Below are 21,848 nucleotides of genomic sequence, written 5' to 3'. Positions count from 1 at the left end.
AACAAAAAAAACATCTACTGTAGGGAGATTCTTCGGTCTAGGTACCGAGAATGCCCCTATGCGAGGAGCAATCCCGAAGCAAAAGAAAACAGTAGCAGAAGTAATTTCTGAGATCGAGATCCCTGCCCTGGAGGCGACAACTGTTAAAAAGAAATCAACAGACAAGACAGAGGACATTTCGGTTCATGAACTTCCAAAGGAAGGGCCACGCTGCCGATCCCCAGAAGCCATGCCGACAACCTCATCATCCTCTGGCAGCTCCGGCAGCAGCGGGGTGGTCTATCCAGAGGAAGGGCGAGCAGCAACATTGACGGCGATTGAGGACATGCTGGAGGATGTGATGCTGCACCTAAAGAAGTTGACAACGAGAGACCCAGGTCTTTCCAGTCCTACGAAACCATCAGCACCACCGGAGCCACTGAGATCACCTTCTCCCAACTGTAAGACAGCCCGTGTCCACGAGACAGCCCGTGACGTTGATCGGCGTTTGCAAGCGGGAGAAGATTGGGAAAAGCCCCTTCTCTACGCGCCAAAAGGGGCTGAGGGAGTGTTAAGGGGTGGTCAGGGATCCTTGGGGGTCAGAATGCGGTGGTCAGGATGCATAAGGGATGCAATAATAGAAGGGAATTGGCATGCTGCAGGTGCGATAGCCTGTCCGGTGATAACAAATGAGATTATGGGCGTGTAGGAATGGCGCCCTCATGATTGGAAATTATTACAACAGGCAAAAAATGCAGTTACACAATATGGGACTCGATCTGAGGCGGTTAGACACATATTAACATATATTTTTACAGCAGAGCAAATGATTCCACGTGATTGTCGAAATCTGAGCAGGCTGTTGTCGACCTCATCGCAGCTTTTATTGTGGGAAGCAGAATGGGGCCCCCATAGCAGCTTTTATTGTGGGAAGCAGATTGTCAGAAGCCACGACAGACAGGGGATCCACTAGATGGGATTAATCCGGATATGCTTATAGGCAAAGGTAATTATGCTATGGGAACAGTACAGGCACTTTACCCTCCAGAAGTGTGGCAACTGTCTTCCCAGCTAGCACATCAGGCAATTTATACAGTTCCCAATGAGAGTAAAGCACCGTCCTTCACAGCTGTCAAACAGGGCCCTAATGAGGAGTATGGCCATTTCATAGATCGTCTTTGGGAAGCTTTAATGGGTAACAAGGATTTAACAGAAAGTATGAAACAGCAAATGTTTAAAGTATTAGCCGATAAAAATCCGAACAGGCAAACTAGACAGATCCTAGCAACGTTGCCACGAGACGCTGAGGTGGACGAGATGATTAGTCGGGTGGCTAGAGCACAAATGCAGTCACAGGTGGCAATGGTTGCGGACCTGGTGAAGGGGGCCGTGACTGCTGCGTTTGCAGCAAGGAAGGCAGGAGGAAAGAGGGGTTGTAAAGATCCTGCTACATATACTCTCTAAGAGAAGGGTGAAATGCGACGAAGGCACCATAAAGAAACTTAGGATGGTGCCGGATACAAGATTATGCTCCTGACCCTGAGTTAGCTTTTAAACCAGAGACTTGGACAGTGGCTGTGGACTTAGCTACTACATGGAAAGACTATGATTTAAAGCTGATGGTAAAAAGGCTTAAAGTACGAACCCCTTCTCGGCCAGCCCTGCTGTTCCTCCCTGTCCATCGGAGGATGAGAAGCAGGCAGGGGGTTACAGGTGCTGCTGCAGTGCTGACAGCCAAAGCTTCGGAGAGCAGGGGCAAGGAATACCCTTTCGACCCAGGGTCCAGAGATCCCGAGAAGGAGACAGACTTACATCCACCGAATGACAGGTTAGACTCGCGTATTCGGTAGCAAAATCTCTGACAAGAAGCATAATTGCCCTTTAGACGAAAACAGTCTAAAGAGACTTTTATTGTGAGACTGTAACCAAGACCCTGATTTCAATACCACTAACGTTTTTAAGCCCAAAACATGGAGTGATTTGTGAGCTGTTTTATGAGACTGGTCCACCCAAAACAACAGGATGATCATTGCCTTTTTAAGTCTCTGGCAAACTGTCTTTGAAGTGCTGAAAAAACATATTTCTTTAAGAACTGCTGAGTTTAAGGGAGATTCCTACTACACAAATGTCTTAGAATCCTCCCTTGACTCAGTCTGCTGCTTCTCTGATAAAGTCTCAGCAAACTCTTAAGGAGGAACTGGTTGATGCCGTGGGGGGTGTAGAATCTCAGTAAAGTCGTAAGGAAGAATGGGTCGGTGCCGTGGGGAGGGGCCCAGAAAAGGACCCCTGGGAACCTGACCCAGAATAAGAGCCTGATCGGCCGGAGGGGCGCCTGTTTGCAAAAAAGGGCCAGCCGATGGGGGTGTTGAAATGTTACAAGCATTCCCTGTGATAACCAGACTGAGCCGGGACCCACAGTGAAAAGGACCGCTGTGTTTTCTTCTGAAAAGGGCCTCATTGCCAGCGTGATTTTAACTGGAATGCAGTACACCGTCCGGCAATCAAAATAGAAAGAACTGTGTGCACAAACTGTGAGGTTTTAGAGGACATCGGTTCTCTGCAGCCACTACTGCATTCTCCTGCGATGGCCCCCCAAGACTGGACATTATAGTGGTGGACTTAGAAGACTAGGTTTTTGTTCGTTCGTTTGTTTTACAATACCCTCAAGTCCAAAGGACACACCACAATTTGCTTTTTCGGTGCCATCAATCAATTAATCTGATCGCTTGAAATCAGTCCACTGAAGTATTCAGGGACTGAGAGACGGAATGCAAGGGCTGCAGGTGGACAATTCTTGGGACTGTTTTGGTAACTGGTTTGCAGAACTGGATGCTTGGACACAGAAGCTTAACAAGCTAGGCTTGGGGTGTCTGTTGATTTTTGTGTGCATGGTGCTCTGTATTTCAAGTTTAATTCAGTGTGTGAACAAATTGATTCATCGAGCGGTTGCCCAAGTATTAGCTGTACAAGTACATAAAAGAAAAAAGGGAGGTTGTGGGGATCGGAGACAAGGTGCAGACTGAGGAGCAGCACACAAAACTTGAAGGCTTTGGTATCGTGGGAAACTGTTGATAAGAACGTTCAAAGCGCCTAACTAAGAACTTAGGCAAAAACAAGTAGAGTTGTTAGTAGATAAACTAGGAACTGAAAGCAAAAGATAGCAAGGCTTAATTGCAACAATCTCAAGGGAAAATTAACAGCTGCACAGTCAGGATGACCTGGCAGCCAGCTTTTGGGCTGTGGCGGTGTGTGTGTGAATTCCTTTGATATATTAATCAGACCACAGCAAGCACTAACCTGTGCCCAGTTTGTTGTCCATATTGTTTGCAATATTGCCAGGAATATATTATTTGATACAATAATACTTCGGAACTGTATTTGAATAAGATTTATAACCAGTTGTGTGTTGGGTGTAATAAGGTTAACTATATAGAGCTAAATAGGGAACTATCAGAATGATTGCTAACTTTGATAGAAGCTGCATTGTTAGTTTTGTGGCTGTGTTAGTGATATTGCCATGTCTCGTGTCTCTGCTGCAAAGGGCCCTGCAGTGGATGGCACGGACAAAACAGACAAATGCTACATCAGCAGCACATAGCAGCTTATTAGGAAATGTAGATGCAATTCGATATGCCATGCTTAAGATGCTAAGAGAGGTGGTGAATTTGCCTTTTGCTTTCCTCCAGGGTGTGGCCAACCATGCAGGGAAAGCCATAAGGTAAATGGGCCTCAGGTGTCTCGCATTAAGTGACCAGAGGTCAGATGTCCCGTTTGGGGATAAAGACTAGGACCACTTGCAGGAAGGGAGGAGTGTCTATCTGTGAAGAGGATGCGCTTTACAGAGTTTCCTAATTGGGGAAGGACCCTCCTGACTCTCCCTGGAACTGGGCCCTGGTCAAGTTAGACCTTTGTAAAGGCGGGCTAGAAAAATAGAAGCATTGATAGGGTACTGATTGTCCAAAGAAAAGGGAATTATGGAATCGTGACTTGCAGAGCAGGGTGATACATTTTGCTTAGCATGAACAATCAGTACAGGCCTTAGTTTCTCGTAGGCCCGAGAAAGTCCCTGAAATGGCCTTGAAGCAGGAGAATACCAAAACATTTAGAAGATAGGGGCTTCTGTTGGCGGCTCGCCCGGACAAAAATGAAAAACATTGGCAAGGAAAAGTACAACAATTCTATGAGTTACATAAAGCCTGGCAGAGCGGATGGACGGTGATTTTTCCCAATCTGTGGCTCAACTTAGGCGTGTGAACAGGCTTGTTAACCTATGGGGTTCGGGAGGCTGTCTCTTGTCTACTATAAAAGGCTGGATTACTTTGCAATAAAAAGAGATTCAACTGTAAACCCCTATGGAGTATGCATCTTTTCTCCGGATCTCATCATGACACAGGATTCAGCATTTGTTCTCATTAAATTTCATGCCATGGATGACTGCCCAATTCTAACCTATCCAGATCCCTATGCAAGGCCTCTTGTCCCTCAAGAGAGTCAACAGCACATCCCAGTTTGGTATCATCAGCAAACTTGCTAATGGTGCATTCAATTCTTCCTTCCAGATCATTGATAAAAATATTGAACAGAATTTGCCCTAGAGTTGAGCCCTAAGGAACACCACTGGTGACTGGCTAAACTTTCAGACAAAAATGAGCAACATTTCAGATCATTTCCTCATGGGCAGAAACACCAAAGATGGGTCAGAGGGGATAGAAATCAGCATATAAAACAATTCTGATTGCTGCTGCTGCTTGCTTTTCTGCCCCTGTTTGTCCAAATGAGTTATCTTCAATAAAGATAGAAATAATTTCACACTGTAGGTGACACAATCAGTCTTGTGCTGCAAGCTACTCAATGATAAATAACCTAGGAAGATGAATAATATATTCTGCACCCTCCATTTAGTATTTTCTTTATTTAGTTTCTTTCTTCTCCAAGTTATATTTCAGCCACTATTTCTCCTCTGGACACCTAGAAAGACTGATAATATACTTGCAAAGACAGTCTTTCTACTATGTGAGAGTAAAATAATACATTAATATTTTCTATGCAACAAAGTAAGCAAATCATTAATTTTGTTGAAAGAGGACATAAAAATCTTAGTAGGGAGCAGACCTAGAGTTGATCATCCAATCCTCCTCTGGTGACCAGTAGCCAACCAGATGTAGCCCCACTCACTACAACACTTTGAAGAACTACCCTACAGGCGGTTCTTCACTCAGCACACCATGAACCTGCTCATCCAACAGTTTGACAACTTGTCCAGAAGGATGCTGTGAGGAACAGTATCAAAAGCCTTACTAAAATCCAGGAAAACTCCATCCACCACCTTCCCTTCATCCACTTGTCTTCTGCTAACCAGTTCCCCAACATGGAATGATATTATCATTAGCAGGCAGACCAGCAGCCAAACTCCTCCCCACCACCACCACCACCTCACACAGCAGAGGTCCAAAGTGCCAGACAACCAGAGGAAGGAACAAGTCAATGCACTAACCCATTAACACAAAGGACGTGAAGACAGGAGCAGGCTGGCCAAGGAACCAGTACATGGGAGATAGAATCAGCCAAGCCATAAGTCTCAGATAAAAATTCATGATCTTACTCTGCTGCCCCAGGAACTCCACTTGCTATGAAGAGTCAGGGAGCCCTTTCAAGAGCCAGAATCCCCACACAACCCATACACTATACAAAGATGCCTCACAACCCCACTGCAAGCAGAGTCAGTTCTTAATAGAGGTGGCTTCTTGCCCCACCTCCAAGTTAATGTGGAAGGTGGGGGGCACCTGGTGGTGATCTCCTCATCAGTTCCCACCCAAGGCTGGCCAGATCCTGGGTGAAAACAAATCAGGAGGGTCTTTCTTGCCTGGTTGTGGACATCATCCATATGCCAACCCTCATTCAGGACTGGGGGTTTAACCCCAGCACTCAAACCAGGCAGGTGATCTTATTGTCAAAAGAGATCAGATTGGTTAAACAGGACTTTCCCTTTGCGAATCCACGTTGACTGTGCCTGATGCTCGCATTGCTCTTTAAATGTCTTCCAATAGAACCCAGTGTGATCTTCTCCATAATTTTTTGAGGAATTGCGGTTAGGCTAACAAGTCTGTAGTTCCCTGGATCTTCCCTCATGCCCTTTTTGTTGATGGGAATACCATTGGCTAGCTTCTGGTCAGCAGGGACCTCCTCAGACTCTCAAGACCTTTGCTAGGTGATTAAGATGGGTCCTGCCATAACATCTGCCAGCTCCTTCAGTACTCTGGGATGAATCCCATCAGGCCCCATGGACTTCTGAACATTCAGCTCATACAGCTGGTCCCTGACAATTTCAGTGCCCACAAATGGAAAGTCACTCTTCCCACACTTGTGGTCCTCTGACTCAGGGAACCAGGCAGTCCACGGTCTATCACCGTTAATAAAGACCGAGGCAAAAATAAGCATTGAATGAATTTACTTTTTCTTCATCCCTATTAGTCAGGTGACCATCTTCAACAAGTATCAGTCCAACATTTTCTTTAGGCCTCCTCTTGCTATTAGCATACTTAAAAAAGCCCTTCTTTCTCTCACACACAACACTGGCCAGTTTCAACTCTAGTTAAGCGTTGGTCTTTCATGTCTTCTCCCTGCATATACCAACCACAGCTCTGTAATCTTCCTGCAAAGCCTGACCATTTCCAGAGATCATACCATTTCTTTTATCTCTTGAGCTCTAAGAGGAGCTCCTTGTTCAGCCAAGCTGGTCTTCTGCCCCACTTGCTTGACTTGCGACACAGTGGAGCTGCCTGCTCCTGTGCTTCTAAAAAGTGGTTCTTAAAGACTGACCAGCACTCATGGACTCTTAAGCCCTCAAAAGCACATTCCCAGGGGACTCTGCTAAATAGTTCCCTGAGTAGCATTTTCTCTCCTGAAGTCCAGGGTAGCAACTCTGCTGCCCTTTTTTTCTTATTACACTGTAACTTTTGAATTTAACCATTTCATGACCACTGTGACCAAGACTGCCACTTACCATCACATTTCTCATGAGCCCTTCTCTATTAACAAATAGCAAGTCTAGGAGGGCACCTTTCCTAGATGGCTCACTGAGTACCTGTGACAAGAAGTTACCTTCAACATACTTCAGGATTTTCCCAGACCTGCTCATCTCAGTATGATATTCTCAGTTGATGCCTGGCAAGTTGAAGTCTCCCATAAGGACAAGGACTACCAATCCAGAAATTTCTCCTAATTGCCTAGATAATAACTCATCAACACTTACATTCTGGATGGGCAATTAGTAGTAGACACCCACTACAATATCTGCCATCTCCCTAATCCTCCCTGAGAGGCTCTCAACCACATCATCACTAACTGTAAGGGCGGTACAGCCAAACCTCTCCCTCATGAATAATGCAACTCCTCCACCTTGCCTGCCCTGCCTATCCCTCTAGAACAGTCTGTGGCCCTCCATCCCAGCACGCCAATCGTGGAACTCTGAAGTGCTGGGGTTTAAACCCCCAGCCCTGAATGAGGGTTGGCATATGGATGATGTCCACAACCAGGCAAGAAAGACCCTCCTGATTGGTTTTCACCCAGGGTCTGGCCAGCCTTGGGTGGGAACTGATGAGGAGATCACCACCAGGTGCCCCCACCTTCCACATTAACTTGGAGGTGGGGCAAGAAGCCACCTCTGTAAGAACTGACTCTGCTTGCAGTGTGGGGATTCTGGTTCTTGAAAGGTCTCCCCTGCCTATTCATAGCAAGGGGAGCTCCCAGGATAGTGGGGCAAGATCATAAGTCTCTCTCTGGGAAACTGCTACATAATTGGACTCATAATCTGGCTGATTCAATCTCCTGCAGCATGGTTCCTTGGCCAGCTTGCTCCCTTCTGCACATCCTTTGCAGTGAGTGAGTGCATTGATTTGCTCCTCCCTCTGGTTGTCTGGCACTTTGGATCTCTGCTGTGTGATGTGGTAGCAGAGGGAGGAGGTTGGCTGCTGGTCTGCCTGTTAATGATACTATCATTCTATGTTGGGCAAATAGTCAACAGAAGAGACTCATTCCACCACTCACTAATACCAATGATATTGTAGCGCTGGGAGGTGACCAGCACTTCCAGTTCATCCTGTTTGTTTTTCATACTGCTATGTCAATGCTTGGCTTACCCTCAACTTTCCTGTTGGTATCCCCTTCCCCCATCAATTCTAGTTTAAAGCCTGTTCAATCACCATGTTGTGGGTTAACCCAGATAGGCAACTAAGCACCACGCAGACATTTGATCATTTCTCCCCCACACCCCCAGTAGGACAAGGGGAAGACAAAAGGAAGACTAAAAGCAAGGAATGTGGGGGTCAAGATAAAAATTGTTTAATAAGCAAAGAAGAAGTGGAAGGAGAGAGAAAGGAAACAAAACAAGTAATGCACTCACCACCTCCCGTGAGTAGGGCCAATGGCCAGCCAGTTCCCAAGCAAAAGATGGCTAACCTCCCTAAACCTTCTCCCTTTTTATTGCTGAGCATGATGTTATATGGCATGGACTCTCTCTTTGGTAAGTTTGGGTCATCAGCCTGGTTGTGTTCCCTCTCAACCTCTTGTGCACCCTCCAATATATTCAGAGGGGGCAGAGTGAGAAAACAGAGAAGGCCTTAACACTATACAAACACTGTTCAGTAACACCTAACACACTGGTGTGTTATTAGCGTTCTTTTTGTCGCAAGTCTAAAACATAGCACCATACAAGCTGCTGTGAAGACAATTAACTCCAGCCCAGTCAGGCCCAGTATAAGTATAAAGCTAACTGATATCAATTTCTCTTGTGAACAGTTACCGACTTCTCCATGGTTTAAAGGAAGCAACATCCTAGAAGATGAGCAAAAGCTGCTTGGGGAAAAAAACAAAACAAAACAACAAAACCCAAGCAAAACCCCTTGTTAAAGCCTCATGTGGGCCCAAGTCCCTCTGTTATTTTGTTAAGAAAACTCAAGTGTTCTGCCAGGATCAATGCTCTTCAACATATTCATAAACAATATGAAAATGAAAATGAACAATTAGGTGAAAAATTTCATAGATGATATGGAGTTATTCAGGGACAACTACAAAGGACTACAGAAGCATCTTATGAGGCAGGCAATAAAAAAAATATTAAAGTGAAATAGGAAATAAATTTGAGTTTTAAATACAGCAAAAGGTAATAGCAAGCCATTACTGCTCAGGAATGAGTCCTTGGAGCTGTGAGATATTTCCATGAATACCTTAGAACAGTAATAGGGAAAAAAAAAGTAGTATGAAGTTTCATTGATTATTAGGAAAAGAATAGAGAATAAAACAGGAAACAATTTTATGGCTGCACAACTCCATAGTTTGCCTCCATTCTTGAATGCCATGTGAAGTTTGGATCCCCCCCTCATCTTAAGAATTGTACTGTACAACTACAAGGATTCTAGAAAGGCAATAAATTTCTAGTATAGACATGAAAACAGAACTAACTTCTGTATTTAACACATATTTGAAGTTTGTTATGAAATTGTCCTTCCTCCTCAACCATAGCAGAAACAAAAGCAACTGACAAATGCTATGTCTCTATTACTGAAAAACCATGTCAGTGTAGGACAAAAGACCTAAGATTATCAAAGGCATGGAATGGCTTCCATAGTAGGAAATCTAACTAAACCAAATTAACCTAGTAATAATAAATTTAATTCTTCATTTTTTATACAGTACTTAAAATTACTTTGATAAAGAGCACTGACAAAAATCTAAAAATATAACTATGTACTTATATTAAACATCAGTTTCATAAATTCTGTGTTTCCTATTTAACCTACTCTTTGGGGTTTGTTTGGGGTTTTTTGGTGTTTGAGGGTTTTTTTTTTGGACGTGGGTTGGTTTTTTTGTTTGTTAAGAGTTGTAAACCTTATAGCCTAGGCAATAAGAACGGAATTTCGACATCATACATCCCTCACTTTATCTTCATTTTTTTGTGTAATATTTGTTATATTTATTAGGGGGGGAAAAAATAAAGCTGAATAGATAGAAAAACCCTCACTCACTAATACCATACCTCTGATCCTTCTGCATTAAAATGATCCAGTGCTTGTTTCCTCAATTCCCCTTTTATTGATCCATCAAGTCTCTAAAAAGATTAAATAATACAGTCAGAAAGAAGCTCCTAATATATTCTAATTGGAGCAACTTGAATTCTCAATTGCCAAAACAATTGGAAGGGGAGATAAGAGCAACGTAACACTTCATTTTTCTAATTCATCAGTTTCATCTCAAAATACTATTTAGCATATAGTAATTGCCAATCTTTTCATATAGATAAAATTAAACTTTCATTAATCTTTCTACAGAAAGGACACTTTTCTTAAGATAAAGTGGAAAACATCAAGGCTTCTTGGCTACTACCAGCAAAATTCTTACCTGAAAGGGAAACTGACGATACTTCAAATACTCTGCTAGGATGTCTAGCATTCTCACCATCTGAGAGAAAATCAGTACTCTGTTTCCACGTTCTCGTAGACGAATCAGTAGCTTGTCAAGAAGGATTAGTTTCCCGCTGCTACGTATTAAATGCTACAAGACAAGAAAACACGTATTGCAAAATAAGTTCACCTCAACAGGAATACACACTGCAGATAGACATTCATTAACAATGTGAAACTTCAACAGTATTTAAGCCAGTTCTGATCTTGTAAAAACTACTTATAAAAGCATTAAGCATTCTAACTGAAATCAACAGGAGTCCTGACTAGCATGTTTTTCAAATAAATACATCTGGCTCATAAAACAGCACCTTAACATTTGATTAAAACATTAAGTATACTGTGCTATGAGTTAGAGCAGTTACAATGTAGACTCAAGTTCTTTTCTACCAAATAACAACAACAAAGAGACTACCCCATTACCTTAGTGCTACTTGCTCCTCACTTTCTGTCTTTTTAATATTGTTACTTGATCCCTTAAGTATTTTTAAACAATGCCTAATCAGTCAAGTTTCTCAAGCAAGATAGAAGTGAGAGGAATCTTGTTTGTAGAGGTCAACAGGCTTTAGATAGATTAAAATGTTAAGCCAAAATTGCATGCCAAATTTAATGTTCAAAACATTAGGCCTCTTTAGCTGAAGAGGCTCAGGATAGAATTTTGGGGAATAAAAAAAAATTTGAGTTGGGGCTTTTATTCTTTATGCCAGAAATTAGAAGGCTGTATCATTCATAATTAGAGCTAACAAAGCTTATTCAGATGAGCCAAGAAAATAACTGTTACAAAGTATGCAATTATAAGCAATAATGGCTAAACAGTTCTAATGGGTTTAATTATAAATGTTGTTAGTGTGCCAAGTTGCAAATGAAACATCCTTTAGCTTTGATAAGCACTTTATAATATAAAATAGCTTGTGCAGTGACATCTTGTAATTTCAATCTAGTAGTTTTGGGAAAGTATTTAAATTATGAACTTTAAAGCTTACAGAAAAATAACCCTGATCTTTAGAAACATTTATGTTGTTATAAACTGCATCAGTTATAACAGCCCTTTTATTGGTTGCTGTGGTTCTCGACAGTTTTAGTACAGAGATTATTTAACCTTTGTGGTGAAAGTCTGAAAATACACAGACCATTTCAAACTATTTCTTTTTTATTTTGATCATAATTCAAGCCAGGGATATTTTATTCAGTATTGCTCTCTCTATTATTCAGTTCTAGTTAAGAAACAAAAAAATTAATCAATTCACTTACCTGTAAAAGCCAGGATGCACATTTAACAGAGAATTTGTTTTTAAAATATTTTAATAAGAACTAAGACATTTCCACAACACTACAAAATTACTGTGTCCATATTAGAGATGTAAAAACAATTTAAAAAAAAAAAAAAGAAAAAAGGTATTACCTGTAAGGCCTCCTGTTTATTATAGAACTCGTTATCATCTGGTGGTTTAATAAGGTAGCAATGGTTACAACACTTCTTGAGTTCCATCATGATATTCAAAAAGCCTGAGGTACTGCCTTTTGAACCTTTACTCAGGGCTTTATAATTCCTGGTTAAAATCCACCTATGATACAGAATGTGCAATGGAAGTAATTCCTAACCATTCGTGGAAATACAAAGGATGTAAGCTCTTAAAACATCAGTTCAAATTGCATTATGAGAACTATTACACTTCAGAAATTTTCATACAGATATGTCATTAAAATAGCAGTAATTAAAAAGTGTCATTACTTACTTGTAATATTGCTTCTGCAATGCACTCATTTCCATCCTCAAAATTTGTTCAACCTTAGCAGGTAAAGACTTTTCTACATCTTTTTTAACTCTTCTGAGTAGAAATGGTTCAAGTTCTTTATGAAGACTTGCATAACCAAACTCTCTCCCTTTGCCATGCTCCTCTTCAAAATCTTCCCAGGAAGAAAACCTTCAACATAAAAGAATAAATGTAAAATAGTGACATACCATGAACACAGACACACAAAGACCATAAATATACCACATGCGTACAAACACATATGGACTTCTTCCCCCCTCCCCTCTATTTCAATAAGTTTCTGAATTTTTATCTCACAAGAAATCCCAAGTATTGTCTGTAAATAGGAGAATGGAAATTTTGCAGAATGAAAATTCAAACCAAACTACTGAATTTCAATTTCTCCAGTGAAAACCAAACATTTTACTTCTCTGTATGGAAATTCAGGTAGAAGGTTGCAGAAATTCCAATATATTTCTCAAGAGCGGCATGAAAAAATAGCTGTGTAGCTGGAGGAAGTGCAAGAGAACAGACTGCTTCACATATCTTTCACAGTTGCACGGACTAGCTGAAATTTGATTATCCTCTGGTATGTGCTAACAGATTAAGAGAATGGACTTTGTGATCAAATGAAGAATAGATGCCAGACAACAACCTTAGTGGCTTTGCTTGTGAGGTTCTGAAGAAATCAATGCAATGCATAGCTCTGAAACTAATTTGAGCTACAGTACTTTGTATTTACAAGATATCCAAAAGGAACACGTGCTCTTATTTATCCCAGATATAAACAGAGGTCAGTATAGAATAATGTCAAAACAGCAAACCTATTCTATGCAAACCATAAAGGCAAACTGGCTGCCTGACTGAACTACTGGATATTGGGCATTGTACTACAACCTTGTTTTCATTCATGGTACTAACATAGAAGACATCCTCAGCCCCATTCTATTTCCCTAGAGTAAATCCATGTGATTTTCCTTTTAGATTAAGATGAAGCATCTTTTAGGGGTTCTGAGCCTACATCAATCTATCTTTTTTGTGACTGCTAAAACAGAAAAAGTGACAACTGCTACCAAAACAATTTATCGATGTGAAAAATATGTGCAACTATTTTATATAAAATATTTAAACGATTTCACAATGCAATTCTTTATCTCTGTTGATCCTCCAATTGCTACGTTATTTCACCGTAAGAAACTTGATAAAAAAAAAAAAAAAAAAAAAAAAAAAAAAAAAAAACAAACCCACACATTCCTTACTTTTCTGGCATGATGAAGTGCAGCAAAGACCAAAGCTCTTTGAGGGAGTTTTGCAGAGGGGTTCCAGTAATAAGAAGACGATAATTAGACTTAAAGTCTATTAAAGTCTTGTATAGAAGGGAATCATCATTTTTTAAACGATGAGCTTCATCAACTCCTATAAATACCCAATTCAGACCACCAAGGAATGACTTAAAGAAATTGGGGGAAAGACATTATACAAGTTAATATATTATGCAATTTCTGACATTTTACATGAGGTTATATATACACCATCACTCTTTTTATTTTAATAACAAATGGACACCTATGTGTTTTTATTATTAATTATGGTTTTTATGCTTGCTAGATTCAACAAAAGGCTATGCAGGCTTTGTAGGTTTAAAAGGAAAGTATAAAACAAGTTTATACTTGGAGGAGGAGGACAAAAGGCAAAAAGCTAATCTATAAATTTTCAATTGACCAAAAAAAAACCCAATACTCCACTACTGACTCTACTTTCCAGCACGTACAAACAAATGACATAGAAAGTCAACAAGCAGAAATTGTTAAATTAAAATTTTCATATGCTGTTAGGATTAACAATAACCCAATGTGCTACCATCACGAAGAAAATAATAATATACAAATACATAATACTGCACACACAAATACAAAGATAAAACATGGGATTTCAGAGTTGTGAATCACAAGTGTTTGGGGCCAGGAGCTGGTTTGTTTTTTCAGTTCCTGGATAATGGTCTAACAGGAAAGTTGAGATTTTGACATGCAAAGAAATTACTACAGTAATGTGAAGCTCAAGCAAACTGAAGAAAAAAAAAAAAAAAAAAAAATTTACCCACTCAATATGGAGGGGAAGGGAGGATGCAGAAAGCCTCACCATACATACATAAAATCTAAAAGTGCTTAAAGAGAACTTCACTGTCATATTCCCCACCCATTTAATGGCCCAGAAACCCAAATACATGCCAACTCGAAAGGAGTTTTACGTTCTACAAAATATTTTAGCTCCTTGAAAAAGTAAGTGTGATTACCTTATCCTTCAGCAAAATTTCATAAGTTGTTAGAAGTATATTAAATTTTAATCGCTTGGTCTGTGGATGCATCCATTCATGAGTTCTTATCTACAAGAAGAATCAAGTCAACTATAAGCTAGAGAAAAATGGTCTTATTGATCAGGATGACTTCAGGTACTACAGCAACATAGATATTAAGTGATATATGAGAATCTGACCATGAAAAAGGAACATAAAATGTTAAGGTTTGGGGGTTTTTTTCCAAGTTATTAAGCAGTGGTGGGAGGGTTTGTTGGGTTTTTGTGGATTTTTGTTTTGTGGGGTTTTTTTTTTAAACTTTAATGGGGGGAAAAAAAAAAGTTTACAAAAGTTTACTTACATTCCTCCTTTCAGAAAACAAATTAAGATTATGTCTGTCTGGTTTAAATATTTATTTTATGCAACTAAATAATCCCATGACAAAATAATTTATTTTCAAATACAAGGTTTCATTTTTAATCCTTTTTATTATTAAGCAGGAATTAAATCTTTCACATACATTTATATTGGATCAAAATTTACCCTTTTAATTTTCATTTTGAACACATACAATGTTTAAATATTTGCTCATTCCTAACCAAAATACTGGAGATTAGCATAAGACAGGAACATGAAGTGAGTTTTATCACTAATTTTTTTCAATGATACAAAGAAATACTCACCATATTTCTGCTAGTTATATCTCCTAAGTAAACCACAGCATTCATCTGAGGAGCCCAAGTTTGAATCTCTCTTTGCCAAGATGTCAAGGTAGAAAGTGGCACGACTAGCAAGAAAGGCCCATATAGTTGATGTTCGTGAAACAGGTAGTTCAGAAAAGAAATTGTTTGTATTGTTTTACCCAGACCCATTTCATCTGCAAGAATACAACTATTCCCTCTAAAAAAAACAAAAAATAAATAAATAAATGTATAAATGATTTCCAACTAAAACCTGCAGGACTAATTTAAGATTATACTTACTTGCACCATGAGTGCGCAAGCCAGTTCAGACCATTTAACTGATAATCTCTTAACTCTAAACTCTCATTTCCTCCAATATAAGATGGTTGCTTCTTTAGTGCAACAAATCTTGGCCTCTGTTTTAGAATCTGTCAAAACCAAATTGAGCATCAGTCCTGCTACTAAGTGAAGTTACCAAAATATCTTCTTATAGAAACAAAGTAGCAATAGGAATCAGTTTGGTCATCAAGTCTAATCTTTATTCATCACAGACAACTAGACCATATAACAATATGAACCAATTTGCAATCTAAAATTAGTTTGACTGCTGACCTAAATTCCACAACAGAAGTGACATGAACTCATTCACAAAGGTTAATTTTAAAACAAATTAAAGTACTAAACAATTCCATCTTTGAATGGCAATAAAATAACAAGGGAACAAATATCTACAAAAGGCTATTTTTAAGTGGTACTTGCTACATATATAAATACAGCTATCATTATTACTCTCCTGGAAAACATTCAAAAATATTTTATAATATGCATCTTATTTTTGAATGCGTAAAATACGTCATTTTTTTCTTAGCATTGCAACTGCATAAATCCATTGAAATTACACACTCACCTTGCAGTCCTTAAATGGAGTGGTCTTGGATTGATTTCTGCTAAAATACTCATCAATACATGCTTGAAATTTTTTGGCAATGAGAGCACCGTCTTCCCAGCTACATTCTGAGTAAGGCAGACCCTGCCATTTGCAATAGTAATCTGGATAACCAGCTGCCGATTTCTGATTTGAGTGAGCTGCAGAAACACATCAGATATACCAGATCAATATTTTCCTTCTGTATTTTATAAAGCGTTCATTTTAGGTGAGAAGACGCCATGAACTAGTTTCACAGCAAAGACAGTATAACAACTTTTCTCTTCATTACAGACTTTGCCTTAAGCTATTAGGGATATTAATAAGGTAAATTTCTTAACTAAATTCAACATGCAAGCAATAAGCTTGTAATATTCTCAGTGCTGTTTTCCATCTGGAAGTTTGTCACGTACCAATTATCCTTTCCACTATTTGATACTGTTTATGTAAATCATCTGTAAGTTCCTGCTGGCAGTTATAATATTCCACGTCTTCCGGAGAAGCATTTCTCAACCTGAAATGGGAATATATTTGCAGGACTTAGTACATTGCATAGTTCTAAAATTAAGAAAATTTGGCAATTTTAAAGCTCTGAATGTAAGCACCATAGGAATGCTGCTTAGAGAGCTTCTCTGAAGAAGCTACAACTCTGAAATTCCTACTATAAAAGTGTTCCATCTGGCATAAGTACCTCATCACTGATGACTGAGAAAACTTATCAAGAGACATTAATATCAGTTCCAGCTTGTACTAGTCATGCATATCATTTACAATATCTGTTCTAAACAATGAGTAGTGCACTTCACATGATATTTTCACAGAACAGCACTGATGGCTCACTATAAGAAACTATATTAAGAGTAGGTGTCACTAAAACTCCAACCACTATTTACAGATGATATTAAACATAGCAATAAAATAGAATACCAAAACATAGCACTAAAACATAAGGATTTTTTTTGCTTCTTCATTCTGAGGCTTTAACAGAATTTTGAGCCAACAAGGAGGGGCTGGTGGCTAATGTGAAGCTCAAGTGCAGCCTTGGCTGCAGTGACCACAAAATGGTGGAATTCAAGATCCTTAGGGCAACAAGGAGGGTGCGCAGCAAGCTCACTACCCTGGACTTCAGGGGAGCAGACCTGAACCTCTTCAGGGATCTGCTTGGTAGAGAACCATGGGATAAAGCCCTGGAGGGGTCCAAGAAAGCTGGTCAATATTTAAGGACCACATCCTCCAAACAGGCAAAAATGCCAGGAGGCCTGTGTGGATGAACAAGGAATTCCTGGACATACTTAGAAGCAAAAAGAGAGTCTACAGAGAGTGAAACCAAGGACAGGCGGCCTGGGAGGAATGCAAAGAAGTTGTCCGAGCAGCCAGGGATCAGGTTAGGAAAGCCAAAGCCCAGATAGAATTGAATTGGGCCAGGGACATCAAGGGTAACAAGAAACATTTCTACAGGTATGTCAATGATAAAAGGAAGGCTAGAGGAGATGTGGGCCCTCTCTGGAAGGAAACAGGAGACCTGGTCACAAGGGATATGGAGAAGGCTGATGTACTCAACAGCTTCTTTGCCTCAGTCTTCACTGTCAAGGGCTCCAGCCACACCACCCAATTTGCAGAAGGCAAAGGCAGGGACTGGGAGAAGGCAGATCCGCCCACTCTAAGTGAAGATCAGGTTCGAGACCATCTAAAGAACCCGAGGATGTACAAATCCATGGGACCCAGCCAGGTCCATCTGTGGGTCACAAAGGAACTGGCGGATAAAGTAACTAAGCCGCTTTCCATCATATTTGAGAAGTCCTGTCAGTCTGCTGAAGTTCCCACTGACTGGAAAAGGGGAAACATAACCCCCATTTTTCAAAAAGGGAAAAAAAAGAAGACCCAAGCAACTACAGACTACTCAGTCTCACCTCTGCACATGGCAAGATTACGGAGCAGATCCTCCCGAAGGCTCTGCTAGAGCACACCACACAGAGGTGACTGGTAGCAACCATCAGGGCTTCATCAAGGGCAGATCATGCCTGTGTTTTACCAATGACCAGGCCCAACAAAAATGATACCACCAGCAGGAAGATGAACCAATACACAGATTGTGTTGTAGACAAGAAGGACATTGCAAGAATGATCGCTGGGGGTACAAACAGATCAATCAGCTGGTACATAATTGACGCTACCCCCAACAATCTCACAAAGGACGTAACTCAGCCCATAACAGGTGGCATAAACAGAGACCCGAGGTTGCCCACAGTTGGCACGGGAAACAGCCAGACCAGCAAGCTGAACACATAAGAGAAAGGTGACCACATAGTGACTCTCACCCGATCAGCCCGCACTCACAAAGGTCTTAAGCAGACTGGGGCCCAGCTCCAGGGAGGGTCAGGAGGTCTTCCCTGAACCAGGAAGCTCCATGGAGTGCACTCCACAGAGCAGACACTCCTGACTCCCTGCAAGTGGTCCCAGCTTTTATCCCCAAGCAGACACCTGACCTTTGTTGACTCATTGCGGGACCCCTGGGGCTCATTTCCCTTATGGCTCTCCCTGCAGGGCCGGCCGCACCCTGGGGGGAAGCTATAAGGCAAACTCACCACCTCTATATGAAGGGCTGTGGGAATCACCTATATGTCAACCTTCATTTGGGGGCTCAGGGTTCAGACCCCAGCATTTCAGCCTGACAAATTTGGTGGGCTTTTATGATGGAGTTACAGCATTGGTGGATAAGAGCAACTGACGTCACCTACCTGGACTCATACAAAGCATTCAACACTGTCCTGCACAACATCCTGGTCTCTAAGTTGGAGAGACATGGATTTGATGGATGGACCAAGAATCGGCTGGATGACCGCACTCAAAGAATTTCGTTCAATGGCTCCATGTCCAAGCGGAGACCAATGAGGCATGGAATTCCTCAAGGATCAGTACTAGGACTAGTGCTGTTTAACATTTTCGTTGGTGATGTGGACAGTGGAAATGAGGGCACCCTCAAGCAACTTTGCAGACAACACCAAGCTGTGTGGTGCAGTCAATATGCTGGAGGGAAGGGATACTATCCAGAGGAACGTGAACAGGCTTGAGAGGTGGGCCCATGCCAACCTCATGAAGTTCAATAAGGCCAAGTACAAAGTCCTGCACCAGGGTTGGGGCAATCCCAAGCACAAATACAGGCTGGGCGGAGTATGGATTGAGAGCAGTCCTGAGAAGAAAGACTTGGGGGTGCTAGTAGATGAAAACCTCAACGTAAGCCAACAATGTGCAAGTGCAGCCCAGAAAGCCCCAACCATATCCTGGGCTGCATCCAAAGCAGCGTGGCCAGCAGGTTGAGGGAGGTGATTCTCCCCCTCTACTCCACCCTCGTGAGACCTCACCTGGAGTACTGCATTCAGATCTGGAGCCCTGAAATGCTAGGGTTTGAACCCCAAGCCCCCAAATTAAGGTTGACATATGGATGATTCCCACAGTCCTTCACAAAGAGGGGGTGAGCTTACCTTTTAGCTTCCCCCAGGGTGCGGCCAGCCCTGCAGGGAGAGCCATAAGGGAAATGAGCCCCAGGTGTCCTGCATTAAGTAACCAAAGGTCAGGTGTCCCGCTTGGGGATAAAAGCTGGGACCACTTGCAGGAAGGGAGGGGTGTCTGTCTGTGATGTGGATGTACTTCACAGAGTTTCTTGGTTGAGGAAGGACCTCTTGACTCTCCCTGGAACTGAGCCCTGGTCAGCTTGGACCTTTGTAAACATGGGCTGGGAGGGTGAGAGCTGATCCTGTGGCTACCTTTACCTTATCTATTTAGCTCCTTGATCTGGCTGTTTCCTATTCCATCTATGGGAGGCCTTGGTTGGTTGGTTGTTTGTTTGTTCTGCCTATTGTTGGTTGGATGATGTCTTTGTTGGGGGTAATGTCAATTGCTTGTGAACTGATTGATTTTTTTTTTTTTGTACCCCCAGCAACTGTCCATGGATTGTCCTTTCTATACTCATACAATCCACTTCCTGCTGTCTGTGTCATTCCTGTTAGGCCTAGCCATTGGCAAAACAAGCCCCCAACACAAGAAGGACATGGACCTGTTGGAGCAGGTCCAGAGGAGGGCCACAAAGATGATCAGAGGGAGGGAACACCTCTCCTATGAGGACAGCCTGAGAGAGTTGGGGTTGTTCAGTCTAGAAATGAGAAGGCCCTGGGGAGAGACCTTATGGTGGCCTTCTAGTACCTGAAGGGGCCTACAGGAAAGCTGGTGAGGGACTTTTTATAAGGACTTATAGTGATATGACAAGGGGTGACGTATTCAAACTGGAAGAGGGTAGAGTTAGATTAGATGTAAAGAAGGTCTTCACTCTGAGGGTGGTGAGGCACTGAAACAGGTTGCCCAGGAAAGTTGTGGATGCTCCATCACAGGAGGAGGTGTTCAAAACCAGGTTGGATGGGGCCTTGCACAACCTTGTCTAGTGGGAGGTGTCCCTGCCCATGGCAGAGGGGTTGGAACTAGATGATCTTTAAGGTTCCTTCCAACCCCAACCATTCTATGATTCTATAAAATTAAATGTTGTAATGTTTTGAGTGGTTTAACTGTTTAACCATTTCTCTTTTTTTAATTTTAGTGTCTGCAGAAATCCCTGAAGAACTCTGATCAAAATAAAATCAATGACAAAATTAGTAAAAGGAAAGATTTAAAACAAGGCCAGAAAACCCACCACTCATCTTATTAAAAATTCATTTATAGCAGACACATTAAAATCTAGGTGCAAAAGCTGCTTCCTTAAAGGCATGATTTTACAACATGTGTGGGTATTTTCACTTGCCCAAGTCAAGTTGATATGCTGATAGTCTTACAGGATAAGGTGTTAGTGAAGCTTCAACTTCAGTGCTTTTATCTTCCTGTTGTATAGGCATTTGAAACTATGCCTTTACAAAGAGGCAATAGAACTCACAGAAACACAATAAAACATCTACATTGTTACAAAAAGTATGCAACATGGAAGTAGTTATAAAAATACTTACCAGCGTTTTGTTTCCTGATGCTTTTTCTTATAGTTATCTAGTTTCTTCATTCCTTTAACGTTTTGTTGCTTCAGTGTTTCCTCAGTTTCCCAAGTATTATGGATGTGTGACCAACCTTTCCATTTAATTAGATACTGTACTTCTCCTAGCTCCTTTGACTTTTCAAACCCGGTATTTGGGTCACCATCTGCCTCAACTGCATAGATGGTGGTTGCAGCACCAGTGGCTGATAAAGAAACCACACCATAAGGCTTGATTAAGTGTGCACTGCCATAAATTAACCAGTAAAAAACATACTTCAGAAAGCAATTTACAATGCTTGTAGATATAATTAGTCAAGTTACATGGTTATATAAAACTCTTATGTCACTCCTCTTATTTGAAGAGTTATGATATAGCTATATTAATACAAGTATACCAATGAAATTCAAATAAACAACCAAAAAAACTCTGCATCTAACCTATAGTATCTCATCTCAAAATAATTTTCTTAGCATTCCTAGTTTTTCTAATGATCCCCTGAGAATGCTCCATTAATGTGGTTTGCTGCTATCTTTGAGATATCCTTTTCATCTGAGAATATAACAAATATTTGACATCGTACTTAATCAGGCTTGAGACTTGAAGATATAAATCAAATATATTGGATTATAGATAGAATAGATACTACAAATAAGGAATAGATGCTATAAATCTAATTCACAGTATCAAAGAATGTCTGAGGTTGGACAGGACTGCTAGAGGCTATCTGGTCCAACCCCCATGCTCA

General features: G+C 41.0%; 1 protein-coding gene across 1 annotated transcript; it reads right to left on the bottom strand.

The window, feature by feature from the left end:
• Window positions 1–1,582: 1,582 nt before the first annotated feature.
• Window positions 1,583–21,305, bottom strand: LOC103778705 (chromodomain-helicase-DNA-binding protein 1-like; the record flags this gene model as incomplete). The annotated part of the gene is made up of 12 exons (XM_008946307.1): window positions 1,583–1,837; window positions 10,013–10,084; window positions 10,375–10,527; window positions 11,839–12,001; window positions 12,173–12,361; window positions 13,450–13,640; window positions 14,484–14,573; window positions 15,167–15,383; window positions 15,467–15,594; window positions 16,074–16,252; window positions 16,505–16,605; window positions 21,080–21,305. Coding segments are annotated over 12 exons (1,964 nt in total), but the record flags the coding sequence as incomplete, so codon positions are not given.
• Window positions 21,306–21,848: the final 543 nt, after the last annotated feature.

Source organism: Merops nubicus, unplaced genomic scaffold (assembly GCF_000691845.1).
Source record: "Merops nubicus isolate BGI_N331 unplaced genomic scaffold, ASM69184v1 scaffold628, whole genome shotgun sequence".
Taxonomy (NCBI): domain Eukaryota; kingdom Metazoa; phylum Chordata; class Aves; order Coraciiformes; family Meropidae; genus Merops; species Merops nubicus.
Note: the sequence above shows the minus strand (reverse complement) of the source record. Positions and strands in the feature narration are given on the sequence as shown.